An 18369-nucleotide genomic window follows, 5' to 3' on the forward strand; every position below is an offset into this window, starting at 1 on the left:
ATTCTAGAGAACTTGTTAGGAATTTGAATGTGCTGATTGCTGCTGTAGAGTTTCCCTGAAACCCCTTATTGAAGGTGAGAATGAAAGTAGGCATGATATGCACTTTGTATTGTTTTCTCACTATAGCAGGATTTCAATGGACAAAGAAGAAAACAGGTCTTGTTCAATTTTGTGTCAAGGTATTCTACATGCTTATTCCATTTTACATTGCTTTGCAGCCATACTCATAAGAATTACTAACTGGTTCATTATTGAGAGAGAGGGAGAGAGAAATGGGATATACATACCCTTGTTCAGAGCATTGTGAAATTTTAGTGTGATAGTTTATTTTACCATTTATTAAAAGCTGATAGTTCTGTGTGCAGTTGCTAAGTTGTTTTGCGACAGTGTTTTTACTGACTGCTGTAATTTGTCCTTAAGTGCACCTTTTAATAGAATTGTGGTGTCATCTACAATTATGATCTTTTATGAGTATTCATGTTGAACCTTAAATCATTAATGCAAAAAAGGAACAGAAGTGGTCTCATTACTGACACTTGCGGTACTACACCATATATACGTATAGTGCATTCCACAAATGATGGCAGTTCCATGCAGGTTGAGAAATGGACAGGGATTGCATTGTTGCCGGTTCCAAGCGACAGTTGCAGATACTCGCATATGCATGCTTTGTGCTTGATGAAAGTGTATATCCTTCAAATTACATCTCTCACTTTCCTGTGTGGAATTTGTTTCTTAGCACCACCATCAGCCATCACAGCTCACTACAAATGGAATAAAAATTCACTAAACAATTTGCTACAATCCCATTTAATGCTTGCAGTGGGTACAACATTCTCAGCAGAGGGCTCAGAATGCTACTGAACACTCACTGGCATGTTGTAGGTGCGCAGAACAAGCCTAAACTCGACTGACATCATTTGTGACTCCAACTGTCGATATCACTTTGAGACATGCTCAGAAATAGTTTCAAGACTGGTTCTTGTTTCTTGTGCGTCAGGCTTAGTATACAGTTGATGTACTCATAAATGGCAGTTATTGCTGACCTGTTATTTCTGAATCAGTGTTATTTTTATTTACAAGTGCCATAAGTTTGTCATACATAACAGTTTCATATATTTTTGAGATGCAAGAGAGAATTCAGATGGGCCTGTAGCTTCTTACAATATTTCTCCCACATATTTTATATATTGGAAATACCTTAGATGTTTTTAAACCATCTGGGAATGTGCCTGCTTGAAGTGAACAGTCACATAAGTAGTTCGACTAGGCATAGAGCACCCTTCTATAATATTGGTGCAGGGACATTATCAATGCATGCAGAGTTGGAGTTTTTTTTATCCTTTTATTGCTTTTGCTACTTCTAGATCTACATCTACACTATGTGATCAAAAGTATCCGGACACCCCCAAATCATATGTTTTTCATATTAGGTGCATTATGTTGCCACCTGGTGCCAGGTAATCCATATCAACGACCTCAGTAGTCATTAGACATCGTGGGAGAGCAGAATGGGGCTCGCCGCGGAACTCATGGGCTTCGAATGTGGTCAGGTGATGGGGTGTCACTTGGGTCATACATCTGTACTTGATATTTCCATGCTTCTAAACATCCATAGGTCCACTGTTTCTGATCTGATAGTGAAGTGGAAATGTGAAGGGGCACGTACAGCACAAAAGTGTACAGGCGACCTCGTCTGTTGACTGACAGAGACCGCCAACAGTTGAAGAGGATCATAATGTCTAATAGGCAGACATCTATCCAGACCATCGCACAGGAATTCCAAACTGCATCAGGATCCACTGATAGTACTATGAAAGTTAGGCAGGAGGTGCGAAAACTTGGGTTTCATGGTTGAGCGGCTGCTCATAAGCCACACATCACGCTGGTAAATGCCAAATGATGCCTTGCTTGGTGTAAGAAGTGTAAACATTGGATAGTTAAACAGTGGAAAATTCACGGTACACAATATGGCGATCTGATGGCAGGGTGTGGATATGGCGAATACCCGGTGAACGTCATCTTCCAGTGTGTGTAGTGCCAATAGTAAAATTCGGACGCGGTGGTGTTATGGTGTGGTCATGTTTGTTTATGTAGGGGGCTTGCACCCCTTGTTGTTTTGAATGGCACTATTACAGCAGAGTCCTACATTGATGTCTTAAGCACCTTATTGCTTCCCACTGTTGAAGAGCAATTTTAGGGATGGCGACTGCATCTTTCAACATGATCGAGCTCCTGTTGATAATACATGGGGCGGAGTTGTTACACGACAATAACATCCCTGTAATGGACTGGCCTGCACAGAGTCCTGACCTGAATCCTATAGAACACTTTTAGCATGTTTTGGAACACTGGCTTTGTGCCAGGCCTCACCGACAGACATTGATACCTCTCCTCAGTGCAGCACTCCATGAAGAATGGGTTGCCATTCCCCAAGAAATGTTCCAGCACCTGATTGAATGTATGCCTGCGAGAGTAGAAGCTGTCATCCAGGCTGAGGGTGGGCAAACACCATATTTAATTCCAGCATTGCCGATGGAGGGCACCACAAACTTGTAAGGCATTTTCAGCCAGGTGTCTGGATACTCTTGATCACATTGTGTACATTTACGTACGTGCTCCAGAAACCACCAGACGGTTCACGGCAGAGGGTACCCTATATGACTGTCTATAAATTTAAATCGGTACAAGTATACTCTGAACTACACTGGAAATGCTGTACCTCTCCGGCAGACAAAGCTGTACACGTCTGTCGATCACATTTGACTATTAGGTAGTTCTTGATTCATCAAGCTATGTATTTGCAAACAAATTTCCAGGATATAGGAAAGATGTAAAGCCTATATCCTTCCATTTCACAGTTCTGGCAGGATTCTGGTACCTGAAAGTGAAGAATAAATTTGCGGTAATCTTGAGACAGCTTCACAACAATGCAATTACAGTACAGTGGTATAAAGCTGGAAGTGAGGGGATATCCTGTATTATTTGAAGACTTTTTGGAGGGGGGGGGGGGGGGGTGTAGGTGTGTTGAGATATTCATAGATGTTTGAAGAAAAGGATTTGAGTGGTAGGTATTAAAAGCAAACTGAGCCTATTTTGTTGGCCAGTCTATATGGTGACATGGTTTGTAGTCTTGATTTATTATGTTGTGATGGAGGTCATAATGAGATAACAACTGGGCAAGGATCAGTTGCATTTAACGCATATGATACAATAAACAATCTTCAGTATGTTCCAAGGAGAAACAAAGTCTAAAAAAAGATAATGGATTGTGTCATTCATGTGTAAATAAAGATGCTGTGTTGCGTCGCCAATGTCTACTTGGGGACTGGTCATGTTATGGTGCCAAGTTACACTTACTCAGCAACGGTTAAGGTGTTTCGGCACTGTGGAGAGTGAGAACTTATTTTTGCAGGTTCCTTCAAAACAGCGAGGCAGCATTCTTCACAATGATGGCTTGTGATCAGCACTTTTGTAGCCCAAGTTTTCAAATTTTGTAAACATTGAACATAACTTCGCCATAGCAGGCAGTGGTGAAAACTTTGTGGTAGCAATGTCTCAAAACAGTGAAATAATGTGAACATATAACAAAACATTCAATAGTAGATGCAGATATTAAAAGGTATAGAAATGAAAGACATTGAAATGAGACTGAAAAGGACATACGGATCAATTTTGGGATAATGCGGAACATGAAATATATGTACACTCCTGGAAATGGAAAAAAGAACACATTGACACCGGTGTGTCAGACCCACCATACTTGCTCCGGACACTGCGAGAGGGCTGTACAAGCAGTGATCACACGCACGGCACAGCGGACACACCTGGAACCGCGGTGTTGGCTGTCGAATGGCGCTAGCTGCGCAGCATTTGTGCACCGCCGCCGTCAGTGTCAGCCAGTTTGCCGTGGCATACAGAGCTCCATCGCAGTCTTTAACACTGGTAGCATGCCGCGACAGCGTGGACGTGAACCGTATGTGCAGTTGACGGACTTTGAGCGAGGGCGTATAGTGGGCATGCGGGAGGCCGGGTGGACGTACCGCCGAATTGCTCAACACGTGGGGCGTGAGGTCTCCACAGTACATCGATGTTGTCGCCAGTGGTCGGCGGAAGGTGCACGTGCCCGTCGACCTGGGACCGGACCGCAGCGACGCACGGATGCACGCCAAGACCGTAGGATCCTACACAGTGCCGTAGGGGACCGCACCGCCACTTCCCAGCAAATTAGGGACACTGTTGCTCCTGGGGTATCGGCGAGGACCATTCGCAACCGTCTCCGTGAAGCTGGGCTACGGTCCCGCACACCGTTAGGCCGTCTTCCGCTCACGCCCCAACATCGTGCAGCCCGCCTCCAGTGGTGTCGCGACAGGCATGAATGGAGGGACGAATGGAGACGTGTCGTCTTCAGCGATGAGAGTCGCTTCTGCCTTGGTGCCAATGATGGTCGTATGCGTGTTTGGCGGCCTGCAGGTGAGCGCCACAATCAGGACTGCATACGACCGAGGCACACAGGGCCAACACCCGGCATCATGGTGTGGGGAGCGATCTCATACACTGGCCGTACACCACTGGTGATCGTCGAGGGGACACTGAATAGTGCACGGTACATCCAAACCGTCATCGAACCCATCGTTCTACCATTCCTAGACCGGCAAGGGAACTTGCTGTTCCAACAGGACAATGCACGTCCGCATGTATCCCGTGCCACCCAACGTGCTCTAGAAGGTGTAAGTCAACTACCCTGGCCAGCAAGATCTCCAGATCTGTCCCCCATTGAGCATGTTTGGGACTGGATGAAGTGTCGTCTCACGCGGTCTGCACGTCCAGCACGAACGCTGGTCCAACTGAGGCGCCAGGTGGAAATGGCATGGCAAGCCGTTCCACAGGACTACATCCAGCATCTCTACGATCGTCTCCATGGGAGAATAGCAGCCTGCATTGCTGCGAAAGGTGGATATACACTGTACTAGTGCCGACATTGTGCATGCTCTGTTGCCTGTGTCTATGTGCCTGTGGTTCTGTCAGTGTGATCATGTGATGTATCTGACCCCAGGAATGTGTCAATAAAGTTTCCCTTTCCTGGGACAATGAATTCACGGTGTTCTTATTTCAATTTCCAGGAGTGTATATAAAAGTAGTGACACGTTGATAGTAGAAGGGCCTGCCAGTCATATGGAATTGAGCGACAAGCACAGGGAGCGACATCCAAACACAGAGTGGCATGGAGTGGAGACAAGGCATCAGCTGTGGGGCTGACATTGTTCGGTGAAGACCAGATGACCACTGTGGACAGTCTTATTTGTATTAAGCAGCCCAGTGGGGAAAAAGTTGAGTCTAGGCAGTGGTAATATCAAACTAACATGCTTAAAATGCTATAAGGCACAGAGGCATTTTTACAACAATGACACATAAGCAATACAGAAGAAAACTTTCTAGAATGAAATTTTCACTCTACAACGGAGTGTGCGCTGATATGAAACTTCCTGGCAGATTAAAACTGTGTGCCGGACCGAGATTCGAACTCGGGACCTTTGCCTTTCGCGGGCAAGTGCTCTACCGACTGAGCTACCCAAGCACGACTCACGGCCCGTACTCACAGCTTTACTTCTGCTGGTACCTCGTCTCCTACCTTCCAAACTTTACAGAAGCTCTCCTGCGAACCTTGCAGAACTAGCACTCCTGAAAGAAACTTTCTAGCTAATTAAGGTCTGATTGGGGCTAAAGCACACAACAGATTCATCAGCGTGGCTAAACAATAGAGTGTCATAGAAAATACCACTTTAGACTGAAGATAAAATCTGTTCTTAATTGCTAGACTGCAAATTGTACGGAGGGGTGGATTGTGAATTATAGCCATGGAAACCTATCAGTTGCTGTGTAACAGTTTTACCATGCAATAACTTTTGTGCCAAATGATTATTTCTGAGTTTTGATGAATCCACTACAGTAGATAGTATACTGCTACCTATATACTTCAAGTGCTCCAAATTAACTACAATCTTTCAACCTGAGAGCTGTAGTTTGACATTGATCAGCAATGTGAAATGCAATATCTGATATGGTCCATTCCAAAGGCTCACAAATTCCTTAGTTTTGCCCGATTTCACAGTGGTTTGTCATAACATTGCATAATCTCATACTTCTACAGTCCTTATGAGCAATGTATGTTGGAGGCAATAGAATCGTTCAGCAGTCAGGTTCAAATACCAGTTCTCTAAATCTTCTCAATAGTGTTCTTCGAAAAGAATGTTGCCTTCTCTCCAAGCATTCCCATTTGATTTGCTAAAGCATCTCCATAACACTTGCATATTGTTTGAACCTACCAGTAACAAATCTAGCAGCCTACCTGTGGATTGCTTCAATGTCCTCCTTTAATCAGACTGGGTACAGATCTCAAGCACCTGAGCAGTACTCAAAAACAGGTTGCACTAGCACCCTATATATGGTCTCCCTTACAGATGAACCACATTTTCCTAGAATTCTCCCAGTAAACCAAAGTTGACAATTTGTGTTTCCTGCCACAATCTTCACATGCTCGTTGCATTTCATATTGCTTTTCAACGTTACCCCCAACATCTAAACAATGTGACTGCATCAGGACAGGACACTACTAATGCTGTATCTGGACATTACAGGTTCGTTTTTCCTACTCATCCACATTAACTTACATTTTTCTATGTTTAGAGCTAGCTGCCAATCACCACACCAACTACAAATTTTGACCACAGAGCTTTTGCCTCAGTGCTGTGACAGTATTGTTCTGTTGAACTCCCTTCCAAATAAACTTTTATCTTTTAGCCAGTTGCTTCATTTTGCTGGAGTTTATTCCCGGTCGCAAATTCTCAATCCCAAAATGGGAATGCATTTTGTGGCCATAAATTATCTCATAAGGAGTCATTGCTCTGTTTCCTGTACCCTGGCATTGTATAATGAAATAACACATGGCAATAGAAGATCCCAGTCTGAATATGAACTGGTTCATGTAATACAACAACATTTTAACTACAGTTTTATGAATGCTTTCAACCCTGCCATTACTCTTAGGGTGAAATGACGTAGTTCTCCACTTCTTTATTTTAAGCAGTCAACATTCCTGCACCATAAGACTGGACATAAAGTATGTCCCTTGGTCTGTTATAATGACCTCCAGCTGGGCTCCCAAATGGTAGTGCTAAATGTACGATGAATGTTTCAGCAATCTTCTCAGCAGTCATGCCATCATTCAGTATCACACTAAAATAGTGGGAGAAATGGTCAGTAATAAATAAAAGATATGTTATTTTGCCGTTACAGGGTATGGTGCACAGGGATGCATTCAACTGCAATGGTAAACTGTTTCAGAAACAGATGTAAGATTAACAGTGTCCTCAAATGTTTAGAAAGCTGTTCCTGTAATTCTTTCACTGCAACAGTGTATTTTTCTTTAGCACCAGTGATCTTAGTGAAATGGACAGTGTTTCTTGTCAGAAGTTGTCCCCATCCACAATGCGATTTTCTTTTTAAATGCATCCACTTATGTCACGGCTTCAGAAATAGGTCACTCCTCACCTTACAGTGTATTACTGAGGGCAGTCTGTGGTCAACTCTGTTTGCAATGCAAATTCAGCAATCCATTCTGGATCTTGTAATTGTTGTTATATTCATCCTTTTTCCTTCAGAAATTCAGCAATAGTGACATTTAAACTGAAAACTCATTTCAGGCAGTGTGATTTTCAGTAATATATAACATCTCTATACTCTTTGTTCAATCCCATCAGAAACTGTTGCAGCTGATGATGTAATAACACAAGTGGCTTCAGAAAATTTACTATTTGCACCACCAGTTCCATTGTGTGTTGTGTGCCTGCATATTTAACACAGAGAGCTTCTTGATGTACAAAACAGTAAAGCCCATACAAATTGTGTTTCGATTGTTATAATTTTTAGCTCTTTTGTTGTCAACTATATCTTAATTATTCTGGCACTGTGTTGTAAAGCTCTTTCATAGCAAATTTGTGGTATCCACCAATTATACAACTACATAATAGGTACTGAGAGTTCTCATCCTTCTCCTCTATAGTGCTTATTTATTTTTAAAGGCTGTGATGATAGATTGCTAGACTGCCCCCTTTTGTGCACATGGCCACTGGACGTGTGAACTTCCTTTTTAGCATAAACAAATAGTGAAGGATAAACAGTGCTTACACCACAATTCTTATGAATTGCAGAAAGTCAAACCAACTAAAATAAGCTGCACCAAATGCTGGAAGAAAATGTTGTATCCCACTCCCAAATGATATTTCGTACTGTACCAAGGAGTACCGGGTAAATCTGCGATATACCAAGTAGTACAGAGACAAGCTGAACCTCAGACTATACATGGGCAGCACATTGGTATTTTACAGGCCGTGGCCAACCCTGTTCTACACCTTTCTTTTGCTGCAGCCACCAAAAACGGCCTGCATGAAAGTTTCCCTAATAAGACATGCATGTATCCTATTGTGACATTGTTGCAGTATGCATGTGTGGATAGCCTTTGGAGTTAATATCCAACTTCAAGAGCCATTTTGCTTATATAAAGCATCATCTCTTGTTATAAAATCTGGCTAGGTAGCCAGTTTTCTACACTTGGCATCGGATTCTTGTGCCTTTTTGTAATTCCTCTATAAGCACACCATTAATTGCAGGATCTTAATTTTCCTAATCAAGGCACCTGCATTCTGAATTTAATGTACCAGGCTTGTGTTTGATTATGTCATATTCATTAAGTATTAAGGCCCATCTAACAAGTTTGCTGCTGGGATCTTTTAAACTCAGCAACCATTGTGAGGGCACATGATCGACTGGTGCGAAATGACACCCATATGGATAAAGTAATGGGTGCCAAAATAGTGTTGGAAGTTATTTTTCTGTGGTGGTGTAATTTTCCTCAGCTTGAATCAGTTAGTATGGTGCATAACTAGTTAGTTTTTTTGTGCTGTCTCTGTTTGACTCAAAATGCAGCCTACATGTGATCTTGCTAGAATGTCACTACAAGGTAAGAAGTAGCACAAATTCCAGGCAAGCAGGTGAACTTGATAGAATTTCTTTGATTTTTAATGTGGCACACCCACAATCCAACCAAAAGGCATTCCCTTCTTCAGTAATATTGTGAGAGGTTTCACAGTGGCTGCATAGCTCTCCATGAAACAACAATAGTAATTTGTTATCCGAAGAAATGACTGCAGTTCTTTAACATACCTTGGTGCTGGAAAATTGTCCATTGTGTTCATTAACTGCTGGTCTGGTCTTAATCCATCTGCCGAAAGATAGCGCACTTGTGATTGTGTGAAATTGATTTTTTTTTAAATTTCAAATTTAGATTAGCGTCACTAACATGAGTTCAGTTACCACATTTTTCAGTTGTACTGTGTGCTCTCTCACTGTACTTGAAAAAACAGTTATGTCATCTAGGTATACTAGACAGATGAATGGCCTTAAACCCCATAATAAGCCTTTTCTCCATTACTGATTTTCTTGGGGACAATCGCTATTGGTGAAACCTAGGGACTGAAAGAAGGCTGAATTACTCCTGTTTCTAGCAAATCTGAAATATTTTTCTCTAGTACAAGCAGCAAGTGATAGGGTAGGCATTATGGTTTCTGTGTTATAGGCCTAGCATCACCCATAGGAATCTCATGGTATGTTAAGGAGGTTGCTGGAAATTGTTTCTTTTCTTCAAACAAAGTTGCAAATTTGGCTGGAACAGGATACAATATATCCTGCTATGACTTCCACAGGAGTTAAAAGTTTCTTTCCAATTTCTACTTCTAAAGGTGATGTAACTGAGGTGGAATTTATGTAAACTGTTCTTTCAGGCTATGAGTTTTTCTGGTGGGCTGTTGTCCCATAAGTATTTACTTCGCGCACTTTGATGAGCATGGCACACCGGGAAATTTTAATATTTCTGCTTCCAGAATTACTTATGCTTACATGCAAAAATGTACCCTCGTCTGATACACTCATTCTAGATAACCATCACTTCACATGCATCTGCTTACCATCTAAAACTTCATTTCTTGTTGATGGATCCACTAAGAAAATATCTCCCCTTAAAAAATCTCTCTTCACCTCTATCCAAATGCTTTTTTCTGTACCATTCAATATTTTCTCAGTTTTGTTCCACTTCGACGCTGTAGTACATGGTTTAGTGGGTTGTCAGAATGTGTCCATTTGTTCTGGACTCCCTAATGTTCATGTAGTGAGAACACTGCAAAAATGGTGGACATTTCTATCAATCTGGGGTTCCTGTGTTTGGAAGATAACTGTGTGTTGAAAATGGTACAAGAAATCATTGCCTAAGATAGCATCAGAATCATGGTCATGCTTCCACACAACTTCAAATGTGAACTGGTACTGCCATCCATCTTATCCATTCAGTGTACAACCCCATAGTATTAGTTCTCTACTGTGATTAGATTTAATGAACAAAACACTCATTTGCGCATCTGTATGAATGATAAAGGTAGATGGTCTGTTGTTGTTTTTACCTTGCAAAGTTATGTCTGCCGTTTTAACAAGTCCTATCTCTCTTACTGTATTTGCTTTGCAGAGGTGGAGTGAGGGACAGTGGCAGAACCTCTCCTGTTCATCTTTCTCAACTTTGCATTCCTTTGAGCACCTCAGTAACCTATTTGATTAGCCAAGCGATGCCTTAAAGCCAGACAATTTGCTCTCTTGTGTTTAATCTTTTTACTGTAGGTACATGCCGGTGCCCAGCACTCGGGAGCCTTGTAGCATGAGTGTTTGCAATGAGACCAGTGCACTTGGCAATGAATGCACATCTAGTTGGTTTTTCCCACATGGGAGATTGGACAAATTGCTGGCACTCCTCAAATAGAAACAAGTGTTATGTGTCTTCCCTTAGTGTGCTCGGCGAAGCACCTTTCACCTCAGCATGGTATGTGCTTTGCTGGCCATGATTTGGCTTATTACAGCATGAACCAATTGAGTGTTGTAGTATCAATGGAAAGGCAGTTGGCAAAAAGGATGGTCTCTTTGTAAAATTTAAACAATAAAAGTTTCTTGCATTTGGGGCCTGGGAGCACCTCTAGAGTTGCTCTTTGTGATTACAGTTTTCATTGGAAATGCAATTTGAAAGTAATGGGTAAATATATCAATGAAGCTGTTAAATTTTTCATCCATGTCATTAATTTTATAAATCTGTGACCATTTTTCTTCGTTAAGTAAGCTGTTGAAGTAGTCTGCTATCCTGACTCTATCATCAACAAATGATTGTTAAAGACATGTTCCCAATACTGCCTTTTACTTTCAAGCTTAGTATTTGAACTGTTTAGTCACTGAAGCCTGCATTCAAAATGTTTAGTGAAGTGCTGTGTAAACTCTTCTTGACTAGGAACTGATGTACAGCTGTTTCCCAAGTTTGTATACTGGGGTTGCAGCATTTATTTCAGCATTTTTCATAGGTTGTAGCAAGGCTCAGAAGGGCCTCTTTGTTTCCACTTCTTGCAAAAAAAAAAAAAAAAAAGTAAGTGTCCACAATTTATCAAATTACATTCTATTTTAAATGTCATAGGAAAATTCATGTAGAATGTAAATATTTTTGGATTAAAGAAGACCACTCACTAGAGAGCAGAAGCATTGAGTTGTTGATAGGCACACACAAATGGAAGATAAGTTGTTAGTGTTTGGAGTTATCCTTTGAAGAGCTAGAGTTAAAACACACACACACACACACACACACACACACACAGTATTTTGTCAGGTGGGCTGTTGGGGGTGGGGCAGGGGGGGGGGGGGGCAGATGAGGGGCTAGCGGTGAGTGGATCGCAGCTTGGAGGGAGGCAGGCAACCAGTTTCCCAGCTAGGAATGCGGTGGCTGGTATGTGGGCTTGGCCCGTATTTTAGGGACCAGGGGGTGGGGGGTAGTGCAAGTTACAAGCGACCTTCAGCCTATGTGCATTTTATAAATTTTAGTGAACATTTTAATCTTGTAATTTTTCAACTACATTTGACACCATGTATTGTAACTAATGGATCTAAAAGCACAAATATTGAGTGCTCTAAGTGGTGTTATCGCATCTGTTTCTTCTTTCATGAACAGGTCACTTAGGACAATCTGAAGTCAACATTTATTGGTCTTCCTTTTAGCCCAATAATCTTTCATGTGCAACAAGTGATTATGCTTCTGTTGCTCTGTCTATGTCTGTTATTTGATCTTTTTCTCTTCTTCCTCAAAATCGTGTGTTTGTGAGAATTTGCTGATTACATCTTAGTCCTGTAGATTTTTCAGTTCTAGTTTTTTAATTATTTTTTTCACCTGTTGGGTTTAGTAATTTCTTTTTAAAGTATGTGTATCTGATGGGTGAGCTTGTTTCAGTCCATTCTTTCTTTGTGTCCCATAAGTTGCATTCCTCCCATACACATTCCAACTGTGATTTTAGGGATTAGTCAGTAGGTTTATGCATTCAGTTGTAGGTGATGTAGTCCATCTTTCATTCTCTGTTATAATCATCTGTTGATGAAACTTTTTTTGAAAATTTCTTCAGTCTATTCTAATTACTGTTATTTCTTGAATCAGTGGGTTTGAATACTGTTTTCAGTATATATCCTTGTTGCTGTGATATTTTTCAAGATGCTTTTGAACTCAGGCCTACTGATTGGAGACCCTGACAATTCTAATTTTTTTTCTTCTCTTTGTACTTATGTATTCTGAGGTTTCATCAATTTTCTAGCCTTTATACAATTATTCAGTACATCCTTCTCATCACTATGTCACCTTTTTAGTTTTTTCTGTATATGTTACATGGAATTCTATGCTTAAAGTAGATTAATTTTGTTGTAAACATTGAAAACTACAATATTAATTTAATATAATGTCCTTTAATATTTTTATCACAGTCTTTGATTAAAAAAATAATCTCACCTTTTCAGAATTATACAAAATACTTCCCAAAGCAACCACTGCCCTTTCAGAACATTCCAAGAGACTACAGTCGAGCTCAAAGCATTCAAGTTCCAAGTGAAGTTATAGTTACATCAGGTAAGGTTCGATAAGTAATTGTTATTTTATAAATGTTAACATTTCTGTGAAAATCACAGTGTCATAAAAGAAACCTATTAAATGTGTGGGAACACGGGACAATGACTGCTGCAGAATTGTAGCCAATGCATTTTTCAAGTGCTGCCTTTGATCAGTCATTTTAGATTTGTCAGCCATAAAAAATTAATGATTGCAGATTGCTGTGTATTAAGATTGGAGCTTGTGCTTTGTTCGTTATGTCTGTACTGATGTTCATGTAGAGAGTGGGGCTAACAAGAATGAGACAACATATCATCACTGTGGGCTGCACAGTCGTTTTCCTTCCTTTGTATAGTGTCACAGACGAAGCTGTGTAGCACCGTCACTGTGGTGTAGCGGTTATGATACTAGACTTGCATGCAGGGTTGTGAGCTCAAAACTTTAATTTCTGTATTCAGTTCGAGGACATTCTAGATGTATCCACAAATATCAAAAATCATTGTACTGCAATGTTCTGTAACTGTATATATATCGTATGTGTTCTGGCCGGAGGCAGTTTGCTCCGCACTCTTGTATGTGCAAGTGCTGAATAAACCTTCGTTAAGTGAAGTTAGTATTCTTCATTCATCGAATTACACCTTCTTCTACGTGACAGTATTCTGGTGGAGGCGCTGGGTATTGGAACTTGTGATAGCGCACATTATCGACGACACAGTGGCTCCCAACAGGCCGTGACCGAGCCATCGTTTACGTGGCAAGAAATCCAAATTCTAGCCATATTCAACAGATCACAATCTATCAGAGACAGAAGAAGAATAGGACGTTACGATGACAGCAACTGTGTGCCACCACATGAGACGTCCTTCCGGGTTATCTGGTGACGGTGGCCAAGATCCAAACAAGTGACTGAAGGTATATGAGTTTATAGCCAAAGTTAACAAATGAGATGACACCGTGTGTTTGGCCAACATATTTTTCTACTTGGAGGGCACAGCCAAGCAATGGTATGAGAACAACGAGGAGAAGTTCACAAGCTGGGAAGTATTTCAGGCAGAACTGCACAAGTATTTCGGCGACATACAATGACAGAAGTGCAAGGCTGAAGACAAATTAAAGCGTAGGGCACAGCGTCCAGGAGAAACTACAGCATTATACATTCTAGACGTCTTGGAGTTGTGTAAAATAGTGAATCCTAGAATGAAGGAGGAAGATAAGGTTGCACATCTCACGAAGGGTGTTGCTGAGGACATGTATCAATCCCTACTCCTGAAGGGGGTTTCGACAGCAGATGACTTCGTAAAATGGTGCCAGTTATCAAGACAACACATCAAAAAAGAATTACACGCAAGAAGTTTGAACGGCTTCCAAATGTTGTATCGATATCTGCGATGGAGGAAGAAACTGATTCCACAAGTGTTCATCAGGTAGTGACGGGGGAAGATCAGAAGGCACTTGGATTGCGTGGCGAGCAAAAAACCAAGACACTTCAAGAGGTCATAGGGGAGGAAGTGGAACAGACATTGAACCCAATCTCGTGTCCTTCATTTCCCTTTAAAACTGTGAACAAGTGGAGACCCGGGCGAAGTTACGTTCTTACAATGCCGCATGAGGAACCTGTTTGAGCACCAAGGAAGACTGACGTCTAGAGAATCCAGGATAACCAACCAGTATGTTTCCACCACAGACGACCGGGACATGTGGTGCGCTGTTGTCGAGAAAGGCGGAAGATGTTTGATGACGCCCACACCAGAAGACAGCAGACCGATCTTAGCCGACGTCAACTCTGGGATGTCGGAGTTGAACAAGAAGGATGTGGGTGCCGGACGATGTAGGTCACAATCACCGCAAGCTAGCTGCTGGAGAAGATGCTCCCCAACATTCTGATCAAGGTCTCCATTGCTGTTTAGAAGCTCCAGCTGATCACCTAGCCACCGCAACCTAGAAAACCAAAGGGTGCGACCTTCCTTGGAGGTGACGCTGTTGAGGAGAAAACTCCTGTCGTCGATCACTACAAAAATGATAGGAAACTGTCAATATCCTCATGGGTGGCCGACCAGCCCAAGCTCTTGTGGACCCTGGAGCATCATATTTAGTCATTTCGGAGAAGTACCATCGCCAGTTGCAGAAAACCGTATTTGTTGACAACAAAACATCTCTGCTGGAGATGGCTAATGGGAAATATGTAAATCCTACTGAAAGATGTGTCATTCGTGTGGGTATACATGGCCATACACAGCCCTTAGAATTCATCGTCTTACAAGAGTGTAGTCATGATGTCATTCTCAGATGGGACTTTTTGATAGCTTCTCAGGCAATTATGGACTGTGGTCGCTCAAAGATTATACTAGACGAGATGAGGTACTGTGGGCAGGAAGATGCGCATCTGAGTGTGTGGAGACTATGTGTGCTGGATGAAGTGATCATTCCTGCAGACAGCACTAGAAAGGTAACTGTCATGTGTCATGCCATGCATCAACCCATGGATCTTGTAATGGAATGTAAGAGAAGCATACCACTGAAGAATAACTTGGTCATCCTAGCCTCTGTTGTCTCATTTAAGAACAGATTCGGTAAATTGTGGGTAGTTAACTGTCTCCGAGAACTGCAGATCCTTCCAAGATACATGTGTGTAGCAAATGCAGAGCCGTTAATTGCAGAACAGATGAGCATCATAGAAACCTCCCATGCCAAGTCTGTGGGCAAAATTAGTGCTACCACTACGAGATAAGATCTTCTAGCTCGACTATCACCAGATCTCACTAAGGAACATTAGAAGAAGCTACTTGCCCTTCTTCAAGAGTTCTCTGAATGCTTCAATCCACAGGTGAAGAGAAAATCAGACAAATCGACGGTGAAGCACCGGATTAACACTGGAGACCATCAACCAATAAGCCAGAGAGCATACCATGTGTCAGCAATGGAACATCAAATAATTCATGACAAGGTAGAAAAAATGATGAAGAATGACATCATTCGGCCTTCGCAGAGCCCATGGTCGTCACCAGTGGTTCTCGTCAGGAAGAAAGATGGCAGTTGGCGCTTTTGTGTTGATTACAGGAAGCTTAATAAGATAACTAAAAAAGACATTTACCCTCTTCTACGAATTGACGATACACCAGATTTTCTGAAGGGGGCTAAGTTTTTCTCAACCATGGACATGTACTCGGGATACTGGCAAATCTATGTAGATGAGGTGATCTTGAGAAAAATGCATTCATCACTCCTGAGTGCCTGTATGAGCTTAATTAAGGTAATGCCGTTTGGTTTGTGTAATGCACTTGCAACTTTTGAACGGATGATGGATAATCTTCTAAGTCACCTGAAGTGGACAATATCTTTGTTATTTAGATGACATTATAGTGTTCTCAGAGACATTTAATGAACACATAAAGAGACTGAGGGCCATTCTCAAGTGTCTCCAACAAGGCGGACTGAAACTTAATCCAAGAAAGTATCTCTCTGGAGAAAAAGAAATCAAAATACTTGGACACTTTGTGTCAGACGAAGATTATATTTTCCTTTATGTAAATTGCCACCCAACTGTGCCTGCTGTTTTTCCTGCAATAGTAAAAAGACAAAATGAATTTATTTATTTTTGTATTTTGAACTGATTCTGGGTTAAGCCAGTGTTCAGAAATCACACTGAGATATCTTTTAGTTCATAAGTTAACAGTATATTAATTGCATCACTCTTATTATGCAGGGATTGCGCATTATAGTGATAAATTTTTAGATCAGGTGTATTCACGACTTGGTAGTTGGGAGTCATATTTAGAGCATCACATACCTTCAGTTTAAATTGGGGTCACCAGTTGTGTTGTCTTTTCATTCTTCTTTCTTGCTCATTTTACTTTCCTAGCGGTTGTAAGTAAGATGTACAGGAAGCTGATAGATTTTTCTAGTCCTTAAAAGTCTTTCGTTAATTACTTCACTGACACTGTCACAAACCTACCCTTCTCCTTTATAGCTTAAATGCATTCCATACTTCATGTGCAGAATTAGATATAGCTTGCTTATATCCAGTATGCTGCACTTGGCGTATTGTGAACACAGTTTCCTTATTTTAAAGTTTGTTTTCTGAATTCTTTTACTTAAACATGAACCATAAATTGGACCGTTCCTATGAGGCAGTGTGGCAACTGCTGTGTTTCTGAATTGTTAGTGAAAATTCTGCAGAGTTTTCACACAAACCTCTGCTTCATTTTATGCCACCTCATTTGATCCTATTATACAGACAATAAACTCATTTTCTGCGTTAGTTTCATCTGTGAGTTAGTGTTTCCAATAATTTTACATCCCACTTGGGGTTTCACCACACTACTCACTGCTATGTCACAATATTTCTCTTGAAACATGCTGAATAGTTTTCTGCTGTGACTGTCTGTTAGTAAAAGTACACCACTCTTTTTCCTTGATGATCTGTGTTTGCTTTGAACATTAGATGCAAAAACACTATTCACTTTCGTCTGACTCATTTTTACAAGCTCACGGTCATTAAGAGAGTGGTTATCACAATCACTTGTTTGCAAAACATGATATTTGTTTTTATCGGAAAATACAGAGTTTGTAGTTCTTTTTGTGGTTGAAGAGCTACCTTTATGTGATAATTTTATCCAATTTGATGATTTATTACTTTTGACTTGGGTAACTTCACTTACTGAAGGCTTCGATCACAGATCCCAATTTTAATTCTTGAGTAAGTCAACATCTCTTTTTAAAGTATTGACTGTGAATTGTAAGCATGAAATTTGTTTGTTTAGTGTTGTTATTTCAGTATTACAATTCTTACAAACTCTCTGCTCTAGTGATGAGCATTTAGTCAGAGTGATTTATCCACATGCAGCAATTTGTACTTTTCGCAAATATTGATTTTTGGATGCAATTTTTATTGCTTTGTATATTTAAAAAATTCTTTGTATCGCTATAGCCCATACATGGCATAGAACTTATCTAACAGTGAAAAATGTAGCTTTGGAGACACATTTTAAAGAATGTATCTTTTAGTTAGATATTAAATTTTTCTACTTGTCCAATGACAAAATCTTTTTCCAAATAATAATAATAATAATAATAATAATAATAATAATAATAATAATAATTCCCGTGGAGGCCCGGGAAAAGAATAGGCTTCCGGTATGTTCTGCCAGTCGTAAAAGGCGACGAAAAGAACAAACCACTAATAGGGCTAACCCCCCTTTTAGTGTGATTAGTTGGTTCAGGAAAGAACTAAACAAGCCTCGGACAAGCGCCGTCATGGTCGGGGACGACGCATGAACCCTATGCCCGCCCACAATGGTAACGACACTGCTAGCCAACTGGAAAATGATTCAAATCCAAATAGAGGTGTTTTGCAGGATATGCTTCCT

General features: G+C 41.0%; 1 protein-coding gene across 4 annotated transcripts in view; it reads left to right on the plus strand.

Moving 5' to 3' along the window:
• LOC124555302 (exocyst complex component 1) overlaps positions 1 to 18369 on the plus strand; it is a 277770-nt gene that overhangs the window by 99284 nt on the left and 160117 nt on the right. For all 4 annotated transcript variants that reach the window (XR_006968531.1, XM_047129176.1, XM_047129177.1 and 1 more), the window contains one exon: positions 12916 to 13024. Coding sequence is in view for 3 of the 4 variants with exons in the window: in XM_047129176.1 (XP_046985132.1) it covers positions 12916 to 13024 (109 nt within the window). In the remaining variant the exon portion in view is untranslated. The remainder of the gene's footprint in view (positions 1 to 12915; positions 13025 to 18369) is intronic.

This window comes from Schistocerca americana, chromosome X (genome assembly GCF_021461395.2).
Source record: "Schistocerca americana isolate TAMUIC-IGC-003095 chromosome X, iqSchAmer2.1, whole genome shotgun sequence".
In the NCBI taxonomy this organism is placed as follows: Eukaryota; Metazoa; Arthropoda; class Insecta; order Orthoptera; family Acrididae; genus Schistocerca; species Schistocerca americana.